The sequence below is a fragment of the Balaenoptera physalus genome, assembly GCF_965194825.1.
Source record: "Balaenoptera physalus genome assembly, chromosome: 11".
Taxonomy (NCBI): domain Eukaryota; kingdom Metazoa; phylum Chordata; class Mammalia; order Artiodactyla; family Balaenopteridae; genus Balaenoptera; species Balaenoptera physalus.
In genome coordinates, this window is record NC_138896.1 from 70,277,011 (window position 1) to 70,302,121 (window position 25,111).

Genomic DNA, 25,111 nt, shown 5'->3' on the forward strand with positions numbered 1-25,111 from the left:
AATGTCAGTAGTGCTGAGGTTGAGAAATTCTGCCCTAGATGAATTTTAGGGTCAGGAGGCAGTACTATAAACCCTGAAATTGCATCATTTATGCACTTACTTAAAGTTATCTTACATCTAGACCCTCTTTACAGAAATACTTTCCTGACTTCTGTATGAAGACTTTATATAAACATATTCCACATTATGCCTTTTTGGGCCTTGAAAGGAAAAAGGCATATTTATATGACTTAAAAGATTTCACTGCAAGTCTGTGAACTGAAGCTGTGTGTTTATAACCTAGGCTACATCCAAGGGTCCACTGTGCACCTACTATGTACCTGGCATTGTTCTGGGGTCTGGGCATGCAGCAGCAAACAGGACACGCGAGATGATTCTTGTTGGGAGAGAGACAATAAATAAACCAGTGACTCCAAAATGTTAGCCAGTAAGCTGTCATTTGTTGCCTAACGTCTTAATCTCCCCGTGGTGAAAACTTGAAGGAAAGGAGCTAGGAAACTGTATGGTACCTTCTGGATGATTGAAGGTGATTTGCTCCAGTACATGGAGAGGATCTGTATACCCACTGCAAGGGTGCAATGTCAGACCAGCTACTTGTAATGAAAGACATAGAAGTGTGTCTATATCCAAGGGCAGTTGTACACTCTCATCTCTGAGGTCTGTGTCTGACAGAGCCATGCTAATCACCATGCACCGTCCAAGTGCTTCATTTAACAGATAGACTGAGCACCTGTGATCTGTGCTGCTGTAGGTACTGAGGTATAGCAGAGGAAACAGAAAGCACCTCTTACTATTCCAACTTTCTAGTAGTGGCGATCTGGCAGTAGACAAATACATACATGATACGGCTGGGAAGTAAAAGTGATGTGAGAAAAGTAAAGCAGAGTAAAGGCTAGCGAATGATGGTGAGGGTCTGTGCTATTTCAGGATGATGAGGAAAGCCCTCTGTGATGAGGTGATATTTGAGCCAAGACCTTAGTTGAAGTGAGGGAGCAAGACATCTGGGGGAGGAGCCCTTCAAACAGAGGGAGTAGCCAGTGCAAAGGCCCTGAAGTGAGAGTGTGTTCAGCATATTGGAATAGAGTGAGGGGGAAAGAGTGGAAGGTGATGAGGTCAGAGAGATGGAAAGGGGCCAGACCACATACAGCCCTATAGCCAGAACTTGGATTTCATTCTTGGTGTGAATTGGAAGGCAGAAAAAAATGTTGGAAACCTCAGGCTGGAAACTTATCCCAAAGAAATAATCCAAAAATGTTATTTATAATAGCTATTATGCTTACCAATAAAGGAAATAAATTATAGCACATTTACATGTTGGGTTACTGTATAGCAGCCGCTGAAAATGTCAAACATGGGGAGTTCCCTGGCGATCTAGTGGTTAGGACTCAGCGTTCCCACTGCCATGGCCCACGTTCAATCCCCGGTCGGGAGGAACTGAGATCCCACAAACCGCGCGGCATGGCCAAAGAAAAAAAAAAAAGTTGAACATGAAGTCAGTGTAGAAACATGGGAAAGGGCTTCATAAGTATTACATGATTATATCCATACAACTTAAGCATGCAGGCAAATAGGAAATGAAAATTAATCTAGAAAAATGACTACAGTTGACTCAGTAGTGAGATTCTGGGTCACTGCTTTGTCTTTTCAGAACCTTCTGTAATAAAATCATTTGGGCAGTAAAGACAACCTAAGAAGTAGAATGATAGCTATGGTGAAGTAATTATTCCATTCAGGTAGATTCTCAAAGGGCATGGGCTAAATGTATGTGAGAGCGGGGCCCACCCATTCCTCAGGTAACAATGTCAGCTTACTTAGGGCCTGAGTATCCTGTGGGCTGAGCACCATCTCTGAAGAGCATCTTTCCTCTTTCCTCTAGCGCCCTGGAAGCTCTGATCAACTTTGCCTACAACGGCCACCTTGCCATTGACCAGCAAAACGTCCAGTCGTTGCTGATGGGGGCGAGTTTCCTGCAGCTGCAGAGCATCAAAGACGCCTGCTGCACATTCCTCCGAGAACGGTGAGGTGATGTGATGGGCCTGGCCTGTGTTGGGGAGCAGACCATTTCATTTCTGGGATCCCCTGCCAGTTTGCTGAGTCTTTGGGGGCATGGAGAGTCTCACGAAGGGAGTGAGCTGGGAAGATAACTCTGCGGAAATGAACTTTCTTGAAATCAGTATCAAGCAGTACCCAGTTCTTTGGGGTGAACCTTTCAGGAACATGATTTATGGAGTCTTGCCTGCACTCTCCCTTGGTCTGACATGTACCTCTTTTGGTCCTCTCTCTCCAATCTAACCAGCCACCACCAGATATATTCAGTGCGCCCTAACTGTTCACAGCTGTCTTCCTCTTTGTTTAGATCCTTCCCCCTCCTTGAATTTCTTGGCCTTCCTTTTTCCTTCTGCTCTGCAAGAGCCCACCCAAATTTCACCTCCTGGAATTCTCTGTCCCCTTCAGTCCCCTGGGAGCAATGATTATATGCTGCTTTAGAGTAAGGACCATGGGTTATACCCCTACCTATGTCCAGCACTTGGCCATGACCTTTTGAGTACTGAGCAGATAAGAAGGCTCTTCCTCCCCCTCAAGAGGCAGAGCTCTTAGTCACAAGATAAAAGCCACCTTTAACCACTAGAGGCTTGGGGGTGAGGGTTAGTGCTGGGCTACACACAGGCAGGGAGAAACCAGAACAGTGCCCCTCTGTCTGTGGTCTCTGCAAGGCCTGGCTCCGCCTGAACTCCTCTGATCACAAGGCCCCTGGCCTGAAGACCAGCATTCCTCTGGCTCAGACCTGGCCTCCTGAACCTCATCCCCTCTTAGAGCCGACCCCTCCCTCCTCCATTTCTGTTCCACCAGCCCAACTCACTTAGCAGCTCTGTGGACCCTGCCTGCGGTCCACATCCTGCCTGTGCGGTGCTCACGGGCATCAGTGAGCACTGCTGTGTGTGCAGATGGTCTTAACGACCGTGGTAATGATGCTAACACACAGGGGCACTCTGTGCTGGTTTCATTGGGAGGTAGGTGGTCCTGTTCGGGTTTTGCAGCTGGAGACCATGTAGTGAGTGCAGCCGCAGAGCCTGGCTTGACCTGCCCTAGGATGCCTTCTGGGTCAGGCTAGAGAGCTGCATGTGATGGGCTGTAGGGCACACTGTCTGTCCTACTCATTTGTGAGCTTAAGGACACAGACTGGACTTGGTTCATCTCTGTATTCCCACAGAATTTGGAGAATGACTAAGTAAGGCCCTGTGGAAAGGATGAAGTTGGCCATTCTCACAAGGGGACAACAGCTCCACCTAGGGGCTTTTGAGTTCCTCACTGTCTACACTGGATCCAGGCTCTATTATAAAGTAGTGTCATGTAAAAGATGCTTAGAAAAGTGATTTTTAGACCAGTGCAGTTTTTACATGCACCAGTGACATATTAGGAAAAGGTACTTTAAGCACGAAGCCTGATGTTTTGAGTCTGTCCTTGACATTTTTCTGTTCAGCACTGGGAGCCCCCTTCTGAAGCCTAAACTCAAACCTTATTCCTGTTTTTATTCTCTGCCACAGGCCCCAGAGGTTTGGCCTTTCTGTTTTCTTTTCAATAGCTACCATCACTGCCTATGTTCCTGGGGGTGGTTCTCCCTGAGCCTGGCTGCAGAGTGTGATGGAGTCTCCCAGCTGCCCCCTTCCTGTGTGTTCTTGAAGACAAGCATGTGGGCCCTTCAGTTTCAAGGTCTGATTACTAAAGACTTGAGGGAAACCATCCTGAGCGGTAGTGAAAAGGACAGGGCATGACTGAGCACAGAAAAGCTGCAAAGCCGTCAGAGTTCTTAGAGCAGTAGTTCCTGAGGCCACTTTGCCTGTTAGAGATTCAGCCTGCTGATTTTTTTTTTTTTTCCCATGAGGTTGGGGTTGATTTTTTTCTGTGGCTCCTTTTCCAGCCTTCAGATGAATGGACCTCCTTGTTTTTAGGTGAAGATTGGAGGTGTGTATTTTCCAAAATTCTTCTCTCAGAACTGGATCAGAACATCAGATGCATCAATGAACCAAGCCAATAACTTATTTAATTCAAGTCACTGCTTCCTACCTCCGATAAAGCATTACATCGTATCATGGTCAAGCTGAGTCAGCAAGGAAGGAGGTTGTGAAGTGGCTGTTGACAGATATGGGTCTCTGTCTGCCCTTTGGGTTATTGTCCCTCTTGTCTTCCTCCTTCTCCTGAATGCTCCCCTCTCCTGCATGGCAGCTCTCCCTCCTTTCTCCCCACCAGTTAGCTTACAGACAGGCTCCGCACATCCTACCCTCTTAGATGTGAAAGCCCACTTCAGTGGAAAGTGTGTTTTGTGCTCAATTATTCCAAGCCAGTCAAAGACAACCAAAGGTGAGGCGCAGGAATCCTAACCTGGGAGGGAAAGGAGGGAAATGTGTGCCAGTCGGCAAAGTGAATCATCCTTTCCCACGTCTTTGGACTCTATCCAGTTCCCTGTCCGTGGCATTTGAACCCTCCTCTTGACTTGATGTCAGAGCAGTAGGGATGAGTGAAGCACATGCTGTAGAGGCCCACGGAGGGTCTCTCCTCGTATCTGATCTGCCATACGTGCTTTTAACCAGTCTCAACCAGGAGAAAGGCTAACGTTACTTGACAGATGACTGAGCTGACATTCTGACCCTGAGTCCCATATTTCTCCCTGGCCATGCTGCTTGCCCAGGGGTGCTCAATGCTTATGTTTCCTTGGCCTTTGGAAATGGCCTAGGTTTCCAAAGCAATGGACAGAGCAAGTTTAGGCTGGAACGAAAAAACAGCTATGCAGAATTTAGACTAGTCATAAAGCCAGGCTCCTGAGATGCTCTGCCCTTTCAGTCCCTGACGGGTCTGCTACCGGGGGTGGGCAATGGTGAATATTGATTAGTAAGTATAGCTTACTGTAACCCTTAATATGGGGGAGAGGGGGAAGTGAAAGCGTTCTCACAAAGAAGAGTAAACCTGGGCAATTTTAATCTAATATGTATCATCTCCCGCCACAAGATTGTCAGTCACAAAATCAAAATAAGAAAAGCCATATCCCCCATGGTCCACTGCTGTCACCAAGATTTTGGAAGCACATTGGGCTCATTTGGAATTTTATCAGGTGTAATAGTAGTAAGAAAAACAACCATAATAAAAATTAAACCAGAAGCTAACTTCATACCAAGCACCATGTCGGATGCATTTCCTACATTCCTACTTAGTCATGGCCACAGCCCTCGGAGGTGAGTAGCTGTTGTCATCACCTTTTTCTAGGTGAGGCTATTACTGACACTTGAGGAGCCTAAGGAATCCACCCAAGTTGCCCATTGTGGCAGGGTCAGAATTTACCCTGGGTTTCCCTGGCCCTGATGAGTGCAGGTCTGTCTCGGGACTGTGGGAATGTGCACAAAAGGCCAGAGTTCAATCTCAGCACCATCACTTGCTTGTAGAGGGACGATGAGCACATTTCTTAGTTTCTCCGAGCCTCAGTTTTCCACCTAAACATGAGAGCAATTACTATTGTGGAGTGTTGTTTAAAAGATCCTGGAGAATGTGTCTAGAAGCCCTGGCAAAGTACTTGAGTCACTGATGGTGCCAAATAAGTGATAGCTGCCGCTGTTTTCTGAACAGTCAGGCCCATAGAGCCTCTTTTTGTTTAAAAAAAAAAAGGAAAGAAAAAAGTGTAAGGGTCCTGATATTAAAGAAGTCATCTCTCCATGTGGTTTAAACTCTCATTCTACATCTTCAGGGCCTTCCCGGTGACCAGAGGTGGACATTCAATCAAGAATGTCAACCACTGAAAGAAAGCAAAGTTTTCCAGTATGTGCTCTATTCTTCTCTCCTGAGAGCTGCTTCCCAGGACTTCCCAGAGAGCTCACTCCATATAGACACACGGAGCACTAGGCCCAAGAGGCAGGCTCCTTTGAGGATAATCTGCCTTTTTTTTTTTTTTTTTTTTTTTTGGGCAGCGTTGGGTCTTCGTTGCTGCACGCAGGCTTTCTCTAGTTGCGGCGAGCAGGGGCTACTCTTCGTTGCAGTGTGCGGGCTTCTCATTGTGGTGGCTTCTCTTGTTGAGGAGCACGGGCTCTAGGCGTGCGGGCTTCAATAGTTGTGGCGCGTGGGCTTCTGGCTCGCGGGCTGTAGAGTGCAGGCTTAGTAGTGTGGCGCACGGGCTTAGCTGCTCTGCGGCATGTGGGATCTTCCCGGACCAGGGCTTGAACCCGTGTCCCCTGCTTTGGCAGGCGGATTCTTAACCACTGCGCCACCAGGAAAGCCCCTGCCTTATTTTTATACCTTTACAAGTTGAGTCCCAGAGAAGCTCACCTGATGTCACACAGGGGGTTTCCACTAAAGCTGAGGGCAGAGCTTGTTTTTTTTTTTTTCCATTCTGTAACTCTACCCAGAACCAACTTGAGAATGATCAAAGATAACATTCTTCCTCTAACTTTTTTCTTTTTATCTTCTCTTATGCCAAAAGGCTTCACCCCAAAAACTGCCTGGGTGTACGCCAGTTTGCTGAGACCATGATGTGTGCCGTGCTATACGACGCGGCCAACAGCTTCGTCCACCAGCACTTTGTGGAGGTGTCCATGTCGGAAGAGTTCCTGGCCCTGCCCCTGGAAGACGTGCTTGAACTGGTGTCTCGGGATGAGCTGAATGTGAAATCAGAGGAGCAGGTCTGTAGAGCAGTCCAGAGGTGACATGGGGGCTGCTGCTCTTTCTAACCTTTGTTTTCTATTTTACTTTTTTCAAAATGTAGATCATGGTGTGTGTGCAGCTGTTGTTTATTATGGGTTTGCTTTATCATACCATATGCATTTTTCATGAAAACTTTTTACATATTTTAGTGTCTAAATAATATTCAGCTGATTTTTATCAACGCTGTGACCCTCATTCTTCAATGTTCAGGTTATTTCCAAAATTTACTATTAGAAATAATGTTTCTGTGAACCGGAAATGAGCATAGATAACTTTCTGAAAGAGTCTTACTCTAAAGGAGAGTAGAGCGTGGGGGCAGTTGCTGGGGGGGAATATGAAGTCAAGAGGGTTTTGTTTTTTTTAAGATGAGAGAAATTACAGTACAGTTGGACTGCTGATGGGAATTTTTCGGAAGAGAGGGAAGAATTGGTATTGTAGGAGAAAAAGGAGAATGGTGTCCTGGGGTAAGTGAGAAGAGACAGAGTGTAGGGCACGGGGTGTGTGTTTGAGAGGAGCTTAGGCTGTTCACATCCACGGCCACAAGAGGGAGAAGGAGAGCACGTGCCCAGCGCAGGGGGAGGATGGGTGGGAAGGGAGATAATGGGAGTTTTTATTCACACTCTCTTCTTGTTTGTTTCTGTGTTCTCAGCTGAGAGTGAGGATGAGGGAGGAATGTTAGACGTTTGAGGAGAGATGAAAAGGTATGAACCAGTCCTCTAGGAAAGGGGGGAGAGTAAATGGATGAAGCTCGGGAAATGGAGAGGGCTGGATAGGAAGCAGGGCCAGATGAGATTTTCAGTCACAAGTTCAATATGAGCTGGTCAGCCCTGTTGTGTGTTTTCTATCAGCTGCATATACTGGTGCAGGGTAGGGGGTGAATTGGATATAAAGAGCTGGACTTCACCAGGGTACAGATTTTTTTCCAGGTAAGTATGATTAAGAGAGATAGGAGACTAACATGGGAATAATGACCCTTGGAATCCATGTCGGGTGAGAGAAAGGTGAGGAAATAGGCTACCGGGGACCTGAGAGGGAGCCATGCCCAAGGCTAAGTGGAGTTGGTTGCATGGAAGAGGAAGTGAAGCTATTGGCAGGGTGAGGTGTGGGTGATCACAGGGTCCTCTGAGGACAAAGAAGACATCTTCTTGGAGCGGTCAAGAAAAGATTAAATGAGAGCGTAGGGTGTTAGTAGCTGGAGAGGAGTGAAGGACATCCTTTCTGTTCAACAAAAGTGTGGTGCGAGTTGTCTTAAGAGGACAGTGAGTCAATGTTTCTTTGAGCAGAGGGTGACGAGGGCTGGGCAGTGAAGGGCGTCGGATGTGGGGGGAATTGGACCTGGCCCTGCAGGCACCCAGAGCACCACTGCGGCAAGGCCTCTGCTCATCTGGTCAGTTGGTCATGAGTCCTGGCCTATCATGAAGCTGTGCCTCGGCAGAAGGAGCCCCAGGCTCCAGGAGGCAAGCCGTTGGGATGTTAGTCCCAACTCAGCTCATTTCCTTAACGTCTGAAGAGTCCTCACCCCTCCGTATTAGTGACCGTTAGAAAAGTGAACTCTGGGCTCAGCAGTGAGGGCCCTGACATTTGGAGGAAAGAGCCCCATCCCAAGAGCAAGGGGTTCTGTCCCTGGCTCTTCCACTAGGTAATATGACCCAGGGCAGCTCACATCTGTTGCAGTGATACATTCTACAAGGGCTGTGGGGCTTTAGAGGGAGACATCCTTGTGACCAGAGCCATTAGGGAAGCCTCCTTGGAGAACACGGATCTGGATCCAGCCCTTAAAAGAAATGGGAATGGGTTTAGATGGAAAGGAAGAGATGGGGGCATTCGAGGTGAAGGGGACAGCCGGCCTGGCTAGAGAAGAGGGTGCAGGAGCAGTGGGAGGGAAGGTCAACAGCACTTTGTAACAGTACAGGAAGGAAGAAGGAAGCTTTGACAGGTTTTCATTAGGAAGTCATAATGAAAACCAGGAAGGTGTTGCAGTAACCTAGGCTTGCCTTTCAAGAGAGTGGACTGAATGGGGTAGCTGGGGACGTGGAGAGAAAACAGTGGATTCAGGAGACAAGTAGGAAGAAAGATTGGTGGGCCCAGTATAGGGAGCAGAGGGTTTGAGATTGGGGGGTACAGGGGTGTGGCCTCTGGGTGGAGGAGTTGCCGCCAGAGCTTCCCCTCTCTGTTGTGGCAGGTCTTTGAGGCCGTGTTGGCCTGGGTCAGATACGACCGGGAGCAGAGGGGACCCTGCCTGCCTGAGCTGCTGTCCAATATCCGCCTGCCCCTCTGCCGGCCTCAGTTCCTGTCAGACCGAGTGCAGCAGGATGACCTGGTGCGTTGCTGCCACAAATGCAGGTGAGCAGAGGTGGGCCTGCACAAGAATGATGCCGAGGGTCTGGACGGAGAAGAGAACTTGGCCACTTAGCTCAGGGGAGGAAGGATTTGGAGTGGTTGTTCTTAATTCACAGCACACAGATTGATCTGCCTTCTGTCTAGAACCTGGAAGAGCCCGAGTCTCTCACCTTGGGCAAAGAAATGTGCCGCATAGGAGCATCAAGGCAAAAGGGGCTTCCTCCCCTAAGTTATTTGAGGATTTTCTAGCATCTCCTTCCATTGAGCTGTTTATGGACCTACAGGCGTCTATACTGCCTGCCCGCACCCTGTCCACACCAGCAGCTGACTTATTGGTGACTTCCTGGGGCTCCTCATCCTCTTCAGTAAACATTAGTCAGTGTGCTGGCCTCAGGTGGGTCTGCCCAGCTACAGTGATGGGCAGGGGTGGGACATGTTTAGCAGCATGCAAAACTGTTACCCAGAGCAAATCAAAAACAACAGGGTGCAGCAGAGCCACCAAAACAGCCCAGGAGACGGCAGCCCTGTAGAAGGATTGTTATAAAAGTAGAGCAGCAGAGGAAAATATGCATCTTCCTTCAAACTGCTCCTTATATTCACAGCTGGTTCAGGAAGAAGTCAGTGGCGTGGTCCATGCAGCGTGAAAGAGTGTGTGTCAGGGAGGGGTGGAGGTGTGTCTGGAGGTAGCTGAGACCCTGTGATGAGCAGTCTCAAGGGTGCTGTTGGGGAGTTTGAGCTTTGTTCTGTAGGCAGTGGGTAGTTATCGAAGGGTCTTAGAAAACCAGCTTGGACCCCGGTGTGGAGGCTGGAATGGAGGGGTGGGGCTGGAGGCAGGGAGATCTCTCAGGAGCAGTTGGCTTCTGCTGCCACAGTCCAGGTGAGATGGTTAATTGCTGGGTGTGCGCCATAGGGATGGAAAGGAAGAGCTGGGTCTGAGAGGCAACAGGATGCAAGCAGCTTGTTGAACCTCCCCAAGGCTAGCTATTTTAGGGAACACCCTGTATTTCTTCTATTAAACTAACAGAGGTGGGCTCTGCTCATCTTGCCCCTCCAATGCTGAGCACGTCCCAATAGCTGTGTATACTTTCCCCTGGACTCACCTGGGTTCTTTGAGACCAAACCTTCCAGAAGGCTTCTCCTCCCATGTTTCCCCTGCAGTTGTGGTTGGGGGAGCCAGGCTCAGACCTACAAATGTGGGCCAAGTGGAGAGAATACCTCCTGTCCTAGCATCTTGCACTTTATTCCAGGGACCTGGTAGATGAAGCAAAGGACTATCACCTCATGCCAGAGCGCCGGCCCCACCTGCCAGCTTTCAGAACTCGGCCTCGCTGCTGCACGTCCATTGCTGGGCTCATCTATGCCGTGGGGGGCCTCAACTCAGCAGGTATCTTGCAGCTCCCCTTTGTAGAGCCCTGTCTTGGATGCCGTGGTTGAAGAAGCACCAAACAATCTAGCCTGGCCCTCTGCTTCCTCCCCCTTGCATGTCACCACCTTTATCCCTCTTGATTTTATATACTTGTTCTGCAGTTAGCTCATGTCAGATATTAATACCATTGAAGCAGAATATCAGCGCAAAAGGGACCTTTAGAAACCCTGGAGGCCTGGCCCCCTTCCTTCACAATGGGGAAATCGAGGCCCAGAGAACTTTAGCTATGTTCACACAAGTCTTTTGGCTGAGCAAGGACTAGAACTCAGGTCCTGGTTCCTGAGCCCGCACTCTTCCCCTAATATCACGTCACCTATGGGATTTACTCAGCTTTGGATAGGATATAATCAGAGACCTAATTCTGTTACCAGGCTCATCACATTCGGTCATGTGGATCTCTGGGCTTAGACTGTGAGAGTGTCACCATAAGAAGGAAGATTCTCCAAATATGCATGGTCTGCACTATCAGTACTTTTTACTCTTCACCTCCTACCTCCAGTGAAACCCACATGCCTTGTAGTCCATGTGTTATTGGCAGTTCCTGTATCATACAGTCAAGTTTTCAGGAAACCTCCATGGGGCACCCGCATTCCTGCCCACCCCAGGCACCACTGCAGGGCAGTAGCGATCTAGGAGAGGACAGTGGAGACACCTGAATCCTTGCAGTGCAGTGGCACAGGGAGTCGTCACCTCGGATGTGAAGGCCAGGCCTTTTCCAAGCTTGTGGGAGGTGGGGAGCTGGTGGGCAGTCCTGGGCAGTTTCGTTTTTAATTGAAAGTTAATGGGAGGTGGGTACTGGCCTCTGCTACTTGTTAACCATATGACCTGGAAAAGGTAAGTCCTCAACTAGTAAACGCTAGAGCGTGGCAGGTGCTGAGTGTCCCAAAGCAGAATAAAACAGGGAAGGGGTTATTTTATTTGATCTTAAAAAACTGATGAAAATGGTAGGGTTGGAGTTATTATTCCTTGCTACTGTGACTACTGTTTATTGAGCACTTGGTATATTCTAGAACTATGCTAGGTGTTTTACATATTATATCATTTAATCCTCATGGGAACTCTGCTATGGAGATTATTTCACATGTGAGAACAGAAGATGGGGATACAAAGCAGCTTGCCCAGGGTCACCGCTAGGAAGTGAGAGTCACATTGGAGGCCATCTCATGCTCTGTGTCGGGGAAATAGTGGATCCATTTGCCTTCACCTTTGCCTTTAAGCAGGTGAAGAACCTCCTTGCAACTTAAAACTGCCTTCTCTAGAAAGTAAATAAATGCCTCCTGTCTGATTCTGATTTTCCTTAAAGAATTAAGTTTGAGGTTATCATGGCTGCAGTTTCTTAGTGGGCCCTCCTGGCTTGAGTAATTCTGCGGGAAGAGCTGATAGGACGAAATTGAACATTCCGTATAATCATTGCGCAACAGCTGTGATCTAAACGAGCGGTCTCATTTGTTTTAATTTGAGTAGCAAATTTTTATGCAGGTGATTCCCTGAATGTGGTGGAAGTGTTCGACCCCATCGCCAATCGCTGGGAGAAGTGCCGTCCCATGACCACAGCCCGCAGCCGTGTCGGTGTGGCCGTGGTGAACGGACTCCTCTATGCCATCGGGGGGTATGACGGCCAGCTGCGGCTGAGCACTGTGGAGGTCTACAACCCAGAGACGGACACGTGGACCCGAGTGGGGAGCATGAATAGCAAGAGAAGGTATTGTGGGAGCCGGTCTGTACGTCCTGAGCATACACACCAGGCATCTGGGGGACACCATGCTGGACAAGCAGAGCACATTATAAAGCAGACGCTAGCTTCAGCCTGGGGATCCCCTGCAGCCAGGCCAGCCACTGCCCGTACCTCCTGGAAGCCAGCCCCCATCTGCTTAAAAGTAAAACCCCTGCCTTGTCCTTTGAGGAACTTGGGGAGACAAGACAGGGAAGACAGGGACATGTGGAAGTTTTATTTTTTAAGTGCCAGGTAAGGACTAAAGGTTTGTATTATGGAAGACGCGAGGCAGGAGAGAAGCTGGACTGGAACGTCTGGAAGATTTCAGGGAAGAGGTGGGATTAAAGTTGAAACCTGAAGAATAAGGAGGATTTAACTTTATTAGTCATAAAAGGGAATCCGAGGTGTTCCTCTTTATACTTTCTTTCCCCCAGGATCCCTGCCTCACATGTGCTTTCACTACCAGGGAGTGTGTGAACCACAACAGTACTCTTTACTTCTGGATGCCACACGTCCCCCAGGCATGAGCACACAGCTAGTTGTGAGGTGGACCGAATTTATGTCTCTCTCTTTATTTTTAAATAAATTTTTAATTAATTAATTTATTTATTTATTTATTTTTGGCTGCATTGGGTCTTCGTTGCTGTGCGCAGGCTTTCTTTAGTTGCAGCCAGCCTTACTCTTCCTTGCGGTGCGCGGGCTTCTCATTGCGGTGGCTTCTCATTGCAGTGGCTTCTCTTGTTGCAGAGCGCAGGCTCTAGGCACGCGGGCTCAGTAGTTGTGGCTCACGGGCTCTAGAGCGCAGGCTCAGTAGTTGTGGCGCACGGGCTTAGTTGCTCCGTGGCATGTGGGATCTTCCCAGACCAGGGCTCGAACCCGTGTCCCCTGCATTGGCAGGCGGATTCTTAACCACTGCGCCACCAGGGAAATCCCAAATTTATGTCTCTTAACGCCTTCCAGCCACTTGTCTCCTCCTGCTCACATTTCCTGAGTAAGAAAACATAGTGCTTCCATTTAGTCTTCTTAGTGCCAAAGTGACTGGCAGCATCCTTCCTTACGTCAGCCGTGTGTGGGGTATTGTCATGGTTGGACGGCAGGAGCTTTGGAGGGGGAGAGTGTAACTGGACAGGTTCTGTGTTCTCCCACCCTTGGGGTAGCCGCACCAGATTGTGGTGTTTTGTTTGTTTGTTTGTTTGTTTTTGGCTGTGTTGGGTCTTCGTTGCTGCACGTGGGCTTTCTCTAGTTGCGGCGAGCCAGGGCTTCTCTTCGTTGCAGTGCATGGGCTTCTCATTGCGGTGGCTTCTCTTGTTGTGGAGCCTGGGCTCTAGGCGCACAGGCTTCAGTAGTTGTGGTGCACGGGCTTAGTTGCTCCATGGCATGTGGGATCTTCCTGGACCAGGGCTCAAACCCGTGTCCCCTGCATTGGCAGGCAGATTCTTAACCACTACGCGACCAGGGAAGCCCCCAGATCGTGGTTTCAGATGACGCTCTGATGTTTCTCTTCCAAAACTAACGGAAGATGGGACAGCCATCCAAGGCCCCCTGCCCGTTTAACCAGAACAGCTCTGCGTTTATCCCTCTTATGTACTGAGCTTCCTTGGCATATGCCCAACTTCAGGAGGAAAAAGTGAAATGAAATTTTTTTTGAAAGGGGCAGTTCGAAAACCACGGGACCAGTTGCCCTTTAAAGGCCTTTCTGCTTTGTAATTCTCTCATCTGAGTATTTGCCTTACAGACCCCTTTGTCTGGCCATGATTTGGGTTTTCTACTTGTAAGATCACGTGACCGCCCAAAAAAAAGATCAAGTCACTGCATGTGGTCAGGAAGAAGAGTCATGTTTCAGTGTGGAAGTCCTTTGCCACATGAAACTGTCACACGAAACTGTCACACATGGTCCTTGATACACATGGTGTATCACGTTCAGTAGTGTTTGTTTGTGGCCTTGAGCAGGGAGGAATCTGCCTTTGTACCAGTAAGATTCACAAAAGGCCAAAGTAGCTTCGTTTTTGGAAGAAAAAATATGTATATAAGATCTGCTCCTCCTGAAGCCGTAAGCTACACTCTCGTGGTTCCTTCCTCCCCCCCACCTCTGCCTCCGTGCTTCCCCTTCTTGCTCCTTGGATACTTTGCAGCTTTCTGTATCCTCGAATGACTCACTGCTCCATATATATCCCCAACCAGGAGGGCCTTTTTCGCTTTGATGGCAATCAGTTGTTCTTCGTTGTGTGTCTGCTCTGGGCCACTTGCTAGCTGCGATGTCGCAGGATTTGGAGTGCTGTCTGGGAGGAGCCCTCCGGGTAGCCCTTTCCCTCACTGTGGTTAACGCCCTGTTATTAGTAGCGTCGGCCCAGCTCCATTTTGTCCCCTTTAAATTACAGGCTACCTTAAAATGTTCGCAGTCACTTCTCCCCTGATGAACCACACACCCTCTGTCCTGCCAGTTGGTGACAGCCTCCTTTCTGCCGTCATTCCCTGTCCTCCGGTCTTCCAGGCCGCTTGCGTGGAGCCTTCTCCCATGCCTTATTCCAGTCCACATTTGTCAGCATTTCTTCCTCTTATCTCTTCACACTGTCTTTACCGTTTCGTTGATAGTTAATCTCACACAGTTTTGTGGCACCTCTCGATTCTTTCTCACATTTTTGTTGAACTCCTAAATTGTTACTTTTGTCCACTTCTAGAAGGATAGTGACATGTCTAGTGAGTTTGTGACCTTCCCACAGTCCTCTCCCAAGGCAGGTCCTTTTCCTCTTTCAGGCTGGTTCAGGGACATCGTGTGGATCACTTTGATTTGCTGTATACGTTTGAAAGGGGGCTGTAAAGCCTGCTATAGTTTATTTTCCTATTTGTTAGACACCCAGATTCATTTTTAATCTTCTCCAGCATCAGGTTTGAAAACAGTGAATCGGGCAGCTTGGCATTCATGTTTAATTTTTCATGAGGCTTTATGTAGAAGATTCTTAGGAGAGCTTGGCATGATGAACAGTGTGGGAAGCAGACTTGTGTCATTGAAATCTAAGGCCTGCCTCTCTCTGGGCAGCCCTGAGAGGATAGCCCAGACTCCCCAAGCCACAGCTACTCATCTATACAGTGGTGATGGTGATGCTTCATGCAGGATGTGGTGAGAGTGAAAAATAGCAAGTGGCGCACCTGATGTGTGTAGTAAGTACGAAACAAACAGAAGCTGTTGCCTCACCCACTAAGACAGATTAGGGGACATGCAGGGCCATGTATGTAATGAAAAGATGTCTGTCAAACTTTATAGTGAATTGAGTGGGGAAATCAAGGTAACACAGCAAATGTATGTTGAGGGCTTTTTACATACGAAGCACAACACTAAGTACTGTCAGGGTCGCACTGATAGAGACCCCAGTCTTCCAGGAGATTCCCACTTGTTAAGAGGTGGCAGGTCGATTCCTGGTACCCCGTGGGCAGGAGTCTGGCTTGCTCAGTTCTCTAAACCTGGTGCATGGGATGGTGTGCCTCATGAGGGCCTGATGAAAACGTGCTGAACGAATGGACGACTGACAGGAGCTGTGATAAAGGAGCTGCTCTGGGAGCGTGGGGCTGGGAGGGAGTAATTCTTGCTGGGGGATCCAGGATGGCTTTTGGAGGAGGAGAGAGAGGAATTTGACCTGGGCCTTAAAGGTAAATCAGACCCTGAGCACGGCAGGGCGGAAGATGAGCATATCAGGGACTGAGGAGGAGGGAGAGGAAGTAACCCCAGGCAGGGGGACGGGAGGCAAGAGGAACCACAGGGCAGCTCCTTTTCCCTCAGTGTTACACTTTGCTTAGTCACATTCCTGGGATTTAGGTCTGTTGTAGAAAGAGGCAGTTGGGGGCTAGGTTTACTTCTCAATGAGCGTGAGAGGTTGCCCCAAGAAGTCTGAAGCCCATCGGGATGACACCTGTGTTTCAGTGCCATGGGGACGGTCGTGCTGGACGGGCAGATCTACGTCTGTGGTGGCTATGATGGCAGCTCTTCTCTCAACTCTGTGGAGGCCTACTCACCTGAGACGGACAAGTAAGGACTCCAGCTCCCCTGGGGCAACTGGAGCTTGCTAAACAGAGTGTGAAAAATCAGAACTGCAGTCTTTTAATCATGCTTCTCAAGGATAGGGAATATCTCACCAATTTAGCCCCTGTAGTACCTTGCATATAATAGGTATTTAATAACCTTTGATTAAATGAATGAATGATTAAATAAATTCTAAAAACAGTCTGCTTAGATACTTGGAAACATTTATTAATGCTCTGTACCTCTTAACTAAATCAGCGCATTTTAATAGAAATGCAGGTGAAAGGGGATGAGACATGAACAGCACTTTCCAAAGTGGTTAAGATAGGATTTGGAAAAAAAAAGTTACGTTTCAAATACTCAGAGAAGCTTGGGAAACATTGATGTCTATACCACCAGAGGCCTCATCTTCCCATAATATATATGACTATTTTAAAGACTGAAAAATTCTGCGGCAGAGAAACCTCTTTAACTTCATTTTATCTAACACCTGTCACCATCTGGTGGGCTTATTTTGCGGAACACTCTTTGGAAAACACTGGCAAGGTTAGCCCGAGTTCTTCATTTCAGTATTTGAATCTGCTTATACTATACCAATATAAGCACATTAGTAGAATGGATTCATCACAGTGCTTTTAAGCCAATATTCCATTCACTTAACCAACTTACTATGTATCGGGCAGTGAGCAGGGTCTCAGATCCTTAAGTAACACCTAGTCTGTTGGGGCCACAGCACAAGGTGATCGTCCTCCCTTGGGTGCCTATGTCTAGAGCTCTTGAGCACAGAGTGGGGAGGGCTCTCATCTTCCCCACAGCTCGGGGGAGAGTCAGGTTGCAGAGATGTCTTCTAAGGGGAGACCCATTGTGGATAGTGGGAGACGTGCATCCCAGGTGGGGGGACAGCAGGAAGAGAGCCTTGGAGATAAGAAAGAGCTGTGTGTGGTTGAGGAGCAGGTGTGGGTGGCGCATGGCAGGAGGCGAAGCTGGAAAGTGGATGAGGACCAAGTGGTAAAGAACCACATTAAGGAACTTGGAGTCTGCCTTAGAGGAAACAGGAGTCCTCACTAGAAGACGTGCTGTGCAGGATCGGAATGGGGATGGTCTGAAAGCCAGGCCACCTGTAAGGGGACTGTTGCAGTGGTCCAGTGAGAGGCCAGAGCTAGGGCAGCAGTAGTGGGATGGGGACAAGCAGTGACTAGGAAGCAAACCAGGGGGGTCGTGGTGACCACAGAATGCTGAGGATGATGGAGAAGAGGTCATAAAAATGCTGAGATTATAAGTATAGCAACTAGGTAGCTAGTGGTCCCATTATCGAGACCAGGGAGTGTGATGGAGGAGCAGATCTGTCAGAGAGGTCTTGCTTGGGCAATGCTCATTTTGAGTGCCGGCAGAGATGACCAGCTATGGGCTCGAAGCTTAAAGTGAGAGGCGGCAGCCAGAGTGAGCCCTTAGCAGAGGTGGTGTGGGAGGCGATAAGAAGTGGAGAGATTGTCCAGGGTGAGACGGAACACAGCACAGTTCCCCTGAATCCTTCTAAGCTGTCTTGGGAGGACAGGAACACCAAATCTCATGGCTCCCCTTCTACTTTGCCTCTTTCCTGAAGGTGGACTGTGGTGACCCCGATGAGCTCCAATCGCAGTGCTGCAGGGGTTACAGTCTTTGAGGGCAGGATATACGTGTCGGGCGGCCATGACGGTTTGCAGATCTTCAATAGTGTGAGTCTGGACTCCTCCTGGGCTAAGGGCACCTACTCTTGTTATCTTTGAGAGTTATTTTGAAAGGATATTCTTTGGAAAAAGCCTCAGCCTTGCCATTGCTAGGTAAGGTGTCATCTAGAGGCCTCAGGCCATCTGCCACATGCTCTGAAATGCTTCCAAGAATGGGAACCAGTGTGCACAAAGGAGAGACGTAGAGTGTGGCCATACCACCCACACCCCCACCCTGTTCAGTTCCCCAGCGGATGCTGTGTGAGACCTGGTGAAATTCCTGCCCAAAGTAAGCCCAGTCATATACAGAGGGTGAATTTTCAAATAGTTGCATTCTTCTGGATAATTTGTTTGAAATTGCATTTATTCTTTTAAAAAAATCTTGAGAGCCACTTACTGGTCACTCCAAAGTCAGTCAGTGCTGTGAGGGAACACACTGTGCACAGATCTCAGGAGACCCTGCTCTCATCCCGGCTCTGTCACTACATAGCAGGGCATCCTGGGCAACTCCTTGATTTGTTTCCTCAGGTGTAAACAGAACTGGTCAAGTTAGGCCATCTCTCTCTCACCTGTCCCTATAAGCCCACGAACAGGTGCGCAACTGAGGAAACTGGGCATCAGGGGCAGAGCACACACTGGCAGAGCTCCTCGTCCCCAGGCCTCCCCCTGGGGCCTGATGCCAGGTGGGCCGCCGGTGACCAAGCTTTGGCTTTGACTGTCCCGAACCTGCACCTCTCTCCCCGCTGCAGGTGGAGCACTACAACCACCACACAGCCACCTGGCACCCGGCGGCCGGCATGCTCAACAAGCGCTGCCGGCACGGAGCTGCCTCCCTGGGAAGCAAGATGTTTGTGTGTGGGGGCTACGACGGCTCGGGCTTCCTCAGCATCGCCGAGGTGTACAGCTCTGTGGCGGACCAGTGGTGCCTGATAGTCCCCATGCACACACGCCGGAGCCGGGTCTCCCTGGTGGCCAGCTGTGGGCGGCTCTACGCCGTGGGGGGCTACGATGGACAGTCGAACCTGAGCTCGGTGGAGATGTACGACCCAGACACGGACCGCTGGACGTTTATGGCCCCCATGGCATGTCACGAGGGAGGGGTCGGTGTGGGCTGCATCCCTCTCCTCACCATCTAAGGCGAAGGGTGGGATGTGGTGGGGTAGGGATCTGGTACAAACACAGGCACTTCCTTCCAGGGATAGTCCCCCTCGGAAGAGGTGGTGGACCAGAAGACAGGGTGAAACGTGAGCTTGCCAGAGGTACAGTTTTTCCAGGTGCTTAAGTCCTCCCTCCCTGTGCAGCCCTTGTGACCTTCAGGCCTAGGTCATCAAGATGCACAGCGTGGGACAGAAGCCCCTCTGGGTCCCGCAGCTGGTGACACAGGACTGCTTTGCTGGTCCACATGTCCACAGGCTCCATCCAAGCCCAGCTCCCACCTGCCACAGCTCTGTGGGTCACCCATCTGCAGAGTGTCTTCCATCTGACACTCCTTGCCTACTGCTCGCCAGCCGTGTTGTGGCCAGTTTGCGATGGGGTGGCTTCAGTGGCCAAGCGTGTTGGAAACTGTGGGGTGTGGGTGGGAGAGGAGGGACACAGGCCGGGTTGTCCTCACTGCAAGGCTGCAGCCACGGCAGTGCTGGTTGCACACAGGCACCTCCTCCTTCCATCCGAGTGCACCGAGAATTTTGTCTGCATTGCTGAGTAAGCAGGAGGAACAGAAGCTTTTCCTGTGTCTAATTTTGGGATTTCAATGAGGTCTTTTTCATCTTGTTCAGGAGAAACAGAGGGAGAGGATAAAAGATACTTGAAAGAAACTGAAGGAAAGTTAAAGAAACACTTGAAAGAAACTGAAAAGAAAAATAATTTTTTAAAGTGAACATTTTTTTGCAAGAAGAAAACATAAAAGACACTAGAGGCAAATATGTGTTTAAATGGAAAACCACCCAACGTGAGAAGGGTGGTATCCGCTCCCACATTCGGATCCCAGGGTCCTAAGGCCTCGCATGGCACTCGGGGTTCCCTCTGAGCCCCTGCGTGTCCAGAATCAGTGCGCACTCGACCAGTCCTGTAGCAAGGTGCTCGTGGGGTTTGTCTTCACACCCACTATCAGAGGACTTTTTTAATCGTAGGCTTAGCGAGTTGGCTAAGTTATTGCCACTCTTCTAGGTGGGAGCTCCCAGCTTGTCGCTGGAGGCTCCAGATGCCCCTGTGGTTATCTCCCACTGCCACCATGGCACTCATGCAGATTCCCACCCCACTTTCATTCCTTCCTTATTTGACCAGCAGGAAACAGCAGGTCTGGCCAGATTCTCATTTGCCCATCTATCATTCTTGGATAGTTTTCTTCATCGTGATGCTTCTGAGGTACATTGACCATTTGTACCTCTAGAACCTAACCAGAGACTTGGTCCTTCCACCAGCCACGGCTGGCTTGGTCCAGTAACCTTATCTACCCTGCCAGTCCGCTGCTCCTCCATCTACTCGCCAATTCCAGGGGTCTGGTCTCCCCTCCAGCCCTTGGCAGACTGACCAGCAAGGTGGACCTTTATATTCTAGCAAAGCTGGCTTTATGACATAAAGAACTAAAAGCCGAAAGAATCTCTTGCTGCTGCAAAGAACAGATTTTATATTTCTTCCTATGATCTTAGCTAATGACCTCTTGAAGAGACTCCATGCTCCTCCTTCCTCCTCCCTGGATGGGACCTTGATGCTGCACAGTGGAACCCCAACAGGAGGACTCTTCTCTTACCAGTGCACTGGGCAGTGGAGCTGTCCTTCAACTGCTGCTGCCAAAATTTGGTTTTCTAAAATTCTTCCAGTCGAGACTAAAAGAGGATACATTTCCAATGCAAGATTGGGTCTCAGGGTCCCAGTCTCTACTTCGTTTGTCTCCTGCCCATCGCTGCCTGCCTGGGTGTCCTGGAAGCCTGTTCAGAAGGGCATAATGTGACACCTGAGACGTCTCTCCTACCCTGGGACTGTGAGGTTTACCAGTGTGTGCAATCGCCATGTTTCCAGAGGGAAGTACCTTTGTTACCTGCCACTTAGGAGCTCGGCCTCTGCTAAAAGCACTTGAAAATGATGTTTTTATTTTAAAAGACTTAACAATCTGATATAGTTTAGCCTGGGCTCGTGGTAGAGCTCTGGCATTTCTCGCTCCCTGTCGGTTTGCCTGTTAGAGGTAGACTTGGAAGGAGGGTGGGGGTCTGTGTTTCCTGTTAGAGAGGAGTTATCAGTGCTTGTCTTCTTATTATAAGCCCCTTTCTTTTGTGAATTTGCAACAGCACTGACAAACCTGGGTTGTGAATGTGTTAAGAATCAGCCAGTGGGCCTCACTAGGTCCTTAGGATGCTGACCCAGATTTTGCCATTGGGGTTGAGAGATCATTTTCCCATGATCTGCTGCTCTTGTGATAGCCTTCCTACATCTACTCCCACCTCCTGGTGTAGAAGTTACACTGCTCCACCTGGGGTCAGTGTTTCCAAGTAAGGTGAAGCCAGTGCCTTGATCTGGGCTCTGAGCACAAGTGAGCAAACACTAACATTTTCACACTCCACAGTTGGTTCCTCAGTCTGATGGTGATGACTGTTTACAGGTGGCTGGTCTGACCCTTTGGTGTTGGAGCCTTTCCAGTAAAACCATGAAAAGAAGAGATGCCACCCATAGATATTGTGAAAAGGGTATAGGGCAGATACTATGGACAGTGAACCTTGGGGTCCAGCCCAGCTCTGAGCAGAGGACTGTGGCATTCGCTGTCCTAGGGTATTTCCCCTTATATAACACAAGGAGCCTTCTCTTCTGGGTTTCATCTGAGAGCAAAGCCAGGATGGGAGCTGAAGTCCAGCCTTTTGACTTGGCCACAGAGATGTGAGTAGGTAGGAAATCTGATTCCCCCTCCCCCCAATTTATTGTTTCCCAGAAAAATCTTAATTCCTTTTATTTATAGAACGCATGTCTTTTGTGTTAAGAAACCAAAGAGAAATAAAGAGTACACTCCTAATATCTTCTTGCCCTTTCCTGGTTTTATTTTTTTTAATTAGAGATAAATCATATTTTTATTGTAATTCAGTGAAAAAATATTGGACAAAGTGAAAATATTTCTGTGAAAATAAGGAAGAAGCCCAGCAGCATGGCAAGAGTAGTCTTTGGAGAGACGTGTATATTTTATAAGAATGGGTTCTGATGAAAAATATATGCAAAAGACTTCATGAGCATGTTGCATATTTGCTCCTGTCCGGATCACCACTTCTCTTGGATTTCCCCTTTTCTTCACTCACTGCCGTAAAACTCCTAGAGTTCCTAAGTGAAATGTGACTGCCTGTGACTGCCTGGAGCCAAAATCCCCAGCTCCTTTCTTATACCTCCAAGCCAGAGGTGCTTAGCTTTGGTGCACATAAAAGTCACTGGAAATTTTTTAAACCACAGATTGACTTGTAGAACCCTCCCCAGAGACCAATTCGCTAGGGCTGGGGTGCAGCTCAGGCCCTTGTGCAGGCAAGTTTCCACCATGGTTGGTATGCTCATCCCGGTGTGAGAACCGGACTCCAGTGTTTAGTTTCCTCTTTCCCAGATAGAGCCACATTCCAGATCTGCCTTCCTGAGATTGCACCCTGGTTACTGTGGTGGTGGATTTTAGGAAACTCTTCATTCACTCTTTTCCAAAAGTCAGCTTATGGTCAGTCTCATCCAGTGGGTAATGGTTGTACTCTTGGATGACAACTTTTTTTTTTTTTTTTTTGTGGCTGTGTTGGGTCTTCGTCGCTGCACGTGGCCTTTCCCTAGTTGCCGTGAGCGGGGGGCTACTCTTCGTTGCAGTGCACGGGCTTCTTATTGCGGTGGCTTCTCTTGTTGCGGACCGTGGGCTGTAGGCACGCGGGCTCTAGAGCACAGGCTCAGTAGTTATGGCTCACGGGCTTAGTTGCTCTGCGGCATGTGGGATCTTCCCAGACCAGGGATCGAACCCGTGTCCCCTGCATTGGCAGGCAGATTCTTATCCCCTGTGCCACCAGGGAAGCCCTGGATGATAACTTTTTTAAAAAGTTTTTGGAAGGGTATGTCACTCCCACATACACCCCCCCAGCACGTTTCACATATAAACACTGTTGATTCTCACTTGGTCCTCTCAGTAACCTCCGTGCAATAGGTGACATAGCTCATTTTAACATAAATTGTCTCAGAAGGGCTGAGTAACTGACCTGATTCATCAACTAACTGGTAGTGTCATCAAGAATTGAGACCAGATCTCCACATTCACAGTCCAGTTCACCTGAGGAAAGCAGTGTCTTCGTCCTCTGGAGCAGCTGATCCATCCAGCCTCCATGCCCCGAGTGTGGAGGTCTGCTGCCCAGGACTGTGATGGCCTTCGAGAAGCAGACTGATCAGCGAGAGAAAGAGAAGAACCCTGTTTGGATTATGGAAACAGGTACCTTTGTGTTGAAACAGAGGAAACCAGATTATCTGTGGGCTCTACTGTGGGAGAAAGGTCAGATGCCTCTAAAGTATTAACAGCCCTTTCCATGTAACCTACACCCCTTTGCTCAGAACCAAAGAGCCCATGGGTAGAGAGTGGACCAGTGAACTTTAGCTAGACTCATCTGCTTGACTTTCCATTTCTTTGTTGTTGTTGTTCTTTGAACTCCTCTGCTTTCCCAACTAGCAGCAGAGCCCACTCCTCTTCACCCCAAAGATCAACAGTACTGGTTTTTACTGCTGCTCACAATAACATAACATTACCCAATGGAAAAATGGCAAGGGAATCTCACAGTTCTTACAGAAATTATCCCAGGCTTACTGTTTCCTATTTCATCTCTAGTGATACACAGATGTTTTCCTCTAAAGGAGCTCAGTTCCCTATTTAATTCTCTTTTTCTAGTTTTGCAGTTCAGGATAAAAACCCAAACTACCTAGCATGGCATAGAAGGCTGCTGTGGTCTGGCATCTCTGGTCAGCCTGGTACTTCTCCTCCATGCTTGTCCCTGACTGTATCCCAGCAGGGCAGTGGCCTGTTTGCTTGTCTCACCCACTAGATGGTGAGCTCCTTAAGAGTCTCCACTATTGTGTACCGACACCAGACACATGGAAGAGACACAACCATTATGTTTCTTGACAAACTTGAGGTCAGGTATATCTAGATTCGAAGTTCACCTAATCATGCTTCCTAGTTTCCCTTTGTTTTGCATCACTGTTGTTTTTTTTTTTTTTTACAATTTTATTGAGGTATAATTTACATACCTTAACATTCACTCATTGTAAGTGCAGTTCAGTAGTTTGTAGTAAATGTGCAGAGTTGTGCAACCATTACCACTACCCCATTTTATACTATTTTCATGAATCCATAAAGTTTCCTCGTGCCCATACACAGTCCCCATTTCTCACCCCCGTCCTTGGGCAACCACCATTTTGCTTTCTGTCTCTATAGATTTCCCTGTTCTAAATGTTTCATATAAATGGAATCATGCAATATGTGGTCTTCTGTGTCTGGCTTCTTTCCTTAGAATAATGTTTTTGAAATTCATTCATGTCATAGAATATATCAGTAGTTTGTTCTTTTTATTTGATTGTTCCTGAATAGTATTCCACTGTATGGATATACCACATTTTGTTTATCCATTTTTTTCACCAGTGGATGAATATTTAGATTGTTTCCAGTTGAGGGCTTTTATGAATAGTACTGCTATTATGCACAAGTTTTTGTGTGACATATATTTGCATTCCTCGAATATATTCCTAGGAGTGGAATTGCTGGGTCATAACGTATGGTAAGTTTATGTTTAACCTTTTAAGAAATTGACAATTTGCATTTCTCTAACAACTAATGGTTTTTGAGCATCTTTTCATGTTCTTGTTAGCCATTTGTATATCTGTAGTAAAATACCTACTGAAAACTTGCCCATTTTTAAATTGGGTCATATGTCTTATTGAGTTAATTCTTCACATATTCTGGATACAAATTCTTTATCAGATAAATGATTTGCAAATATTTTCTCCCAGTCTGTGGCTTGTCTTTTTCTTTTCCTAATAGTGTCTTAATAATGTTGTAGAAGTTTTTAATTTTGATTAAGTTTAGTTTTATCAGTTATTTCTTTTATGGATTGTGCTTTTTGGTGTCATATCTTAAGAGCTTTTGCCCAACCCAAGGTCATGAAGAAATTCTAGAAGTTTTATAATTTTAGCTCTTGTGTAGGTGTATTAATCCATTTGAGTTAATTTTAAAATTCATCTTTTTT

The 25,111-nt window shown here is 48.1% G+C and overlaps 1 protein-coding gene across 7 annotated transcripts in view; it reads left to right on the plus strand.

Moving 5' to 3' along the window:
- The window catches only part of KLHL18 (kelch like family member 18), a 152,892-nt gene extending 131,005 nt beyond the window's left edge, over nt 1–21,887 (plus strand). For 5 of the 7 annotated variants that reach the window (XM_082411984.1, XM_082411987.1, XM_082411988.1 and 2 more), the window contains 8 exons: nt 1,877–2,017; nt 6,464–6,662; nt 8,867–9,027; nt 10,272–10,408; nt 11,915–12,152; nt 16,081–16,185; nt 17,783–17,894; nt 18,635–21,887. In XM_082411984.1, coding sequence (XP_082268110.1) covers nt 1,877–2,017; nt 6,464–6,662; nt 8,867–9,027; nt 10,272–10,408; nt 11,915–12,152; nt 16,081–16,185; nt 17,783–17,894; nt 18,635–19,021 — 1,480 coding nt within the window. In that variant the 3' untranslated portion in view covers nt 19,022–21,887. The remainder of the gene's footprint in view (nt 1–1,876; nt 2,018–6,463; nt 6,663–8,866; nt 9,028–10,271; nt 10,409–11,914; nt 12,153–16,080; nt 16,186–17,782; nt 17,895–18,634) is intronic. The other 2 variants (XM_082411985.1, XM_082411986.1) reach the window with 1 other exon arrangement.
- The last annotated feature ends 3,224 nt before the right edge of the window (nt 21,888–25,111 follow it).